This window comes from Penaeus monodon, chromosome 25 (assembly GCF_015228065.2).
Source record: "Penaeus monodon isolate SGIC_2016 chromosome 25, NSTDA_Pmon_1, whole genome shotgun sequence".
Classification (NCBI taxonomy): Eukaryota; Metazoa; Arthropoda; class Malacostraca; order Decapoda; family Penaeidae; genus Penaeus; species Penaeus monodon.
The window spans coordinates 38,169,840-38,171,289 of NC_051410.1; the positions used below are offsets into that span (position 1 = coordinate 38,169,840).

General features: G+C 46.6%; 1 protein-coding gene across 1 annotated transcript in view; it reads left to right on the forward strand.

The window, feature by feature from the left end:
* Positions 1-1,450, forward strand: part of LOC119589225 (very low-density lipoprotein receptor-like) — a gene marked incomplete in the record, with an annotated part of 7,447 nt that overhangs the window by 3,220 nt on the left and 2,777 nt on the right. The window contains 2 exon segments of the mRNA XM_037937830.1: positions 10-135; positions 1,333-1,446. Of these exon segments, the coding sequence (XP_037793758.1) occupies positions 10-135; positions 1,333-1,446 (240 nt within the window).

Sequence of the window (1,450 nt, forward strand, 5' to 3'; positions counted from 1 at the left end):
ATTTTCCAGCCGTGAACCCCCAGCCATGTCCCGAGGGCAGCTTCCAGTGCCCCGACGGCGGCCCGTGCATCCTGGAGCAGTTCGTGTGCGACGGCCACATGGACTGCTACGGAAACGAGGATGAAACTGGCTGCAGTGAGTCTCCGAATCTTTTTCTTTTTTTTCATGTTTTCATAGCTGTTGATGTTTTTTTTTTTTTTTGTGCTTTCTATTAAATTTGTTATTATTAATTTTTGATTTATGTTTTCATTTCTATTCACGTTTTGTTGTTTTTGTCGAATATTGTGTGAATATTTCTTAACAATGTACTTGTCCATAATTCTCAGTGTATCTGTCTTCCACATGTCACACCGCATCACACAACTTTTACATTTCTCTCATATCACACACGATGTCGTATATTTTATATGATAAATCATGTCCCACCTTCCTTCCACACAACAAACCACATCACATTTCTTTCATAAAACACACTACCTCACATATCTCCCACATACCACACCGCCCTACATCTTTCTCAAATACTACACCTTTTTCACATAACACCAAGGCCCACACCTTTCTCACATACCACACAAGGCCCACATCTTTCTCGCATAACACACCGACCCACACCTTTCTCACATACCACACATGGCCCACATCTTTCTCACATAACACACCGACCCACACCTTTCTCACATACCACACAAGGCCCACATCTTTCTCGCATAACACACCGACCCACACCTTTCTCACATACCACACAAGGCCCACATCTTTCTCTCATACCACACAAGGCCCACATCTTTCTCACATAACACACCGACCCACACCTTTTTCACATACCACACAAGGCCCACACCTTCCTCACATACCACACATGGCCCACATCTTTCTCACATAACACACCGACCCACACCTTTTTCACATACCACACAAGGCCCACATCTTTCTCACATAACACACCGACCCACACCTTTCTCACATACCACACAAGGTCCACATCTTTCTCTCATAACACACCGACCCACACCTTTTTCACATACCACACAAGGCCCACATCTTTCTCTCATAACACACCGACCCACACCTTTCTCACATACCACACAAGGCCCACATCTTTCTCACATACCACACAAGGCCCACATCTTTCTCACATACCACACAAGGCCCACATCTTTCTCACATACCACACAAGGCCCATATCTTTCTCTCATAACACACCGACCCACACCTTCCTCACATACCACACAAGGTCCGCATCTCTCCCACATACCACACACCTATTTTTTCACATAAACCACGCCCCCTTACACCACGTCACGGCTCTCTCCCACCCACCTCCTTCAGGCTCTTGCAACGGCGGCTTCCACTGCGATGACGACACCTGCATATACGAGATCTACATGTGTGACGAGAGGGAGGATTGTCCCAATGGGGAGGACGAGGCGGCGTCAGATTGCGGTAA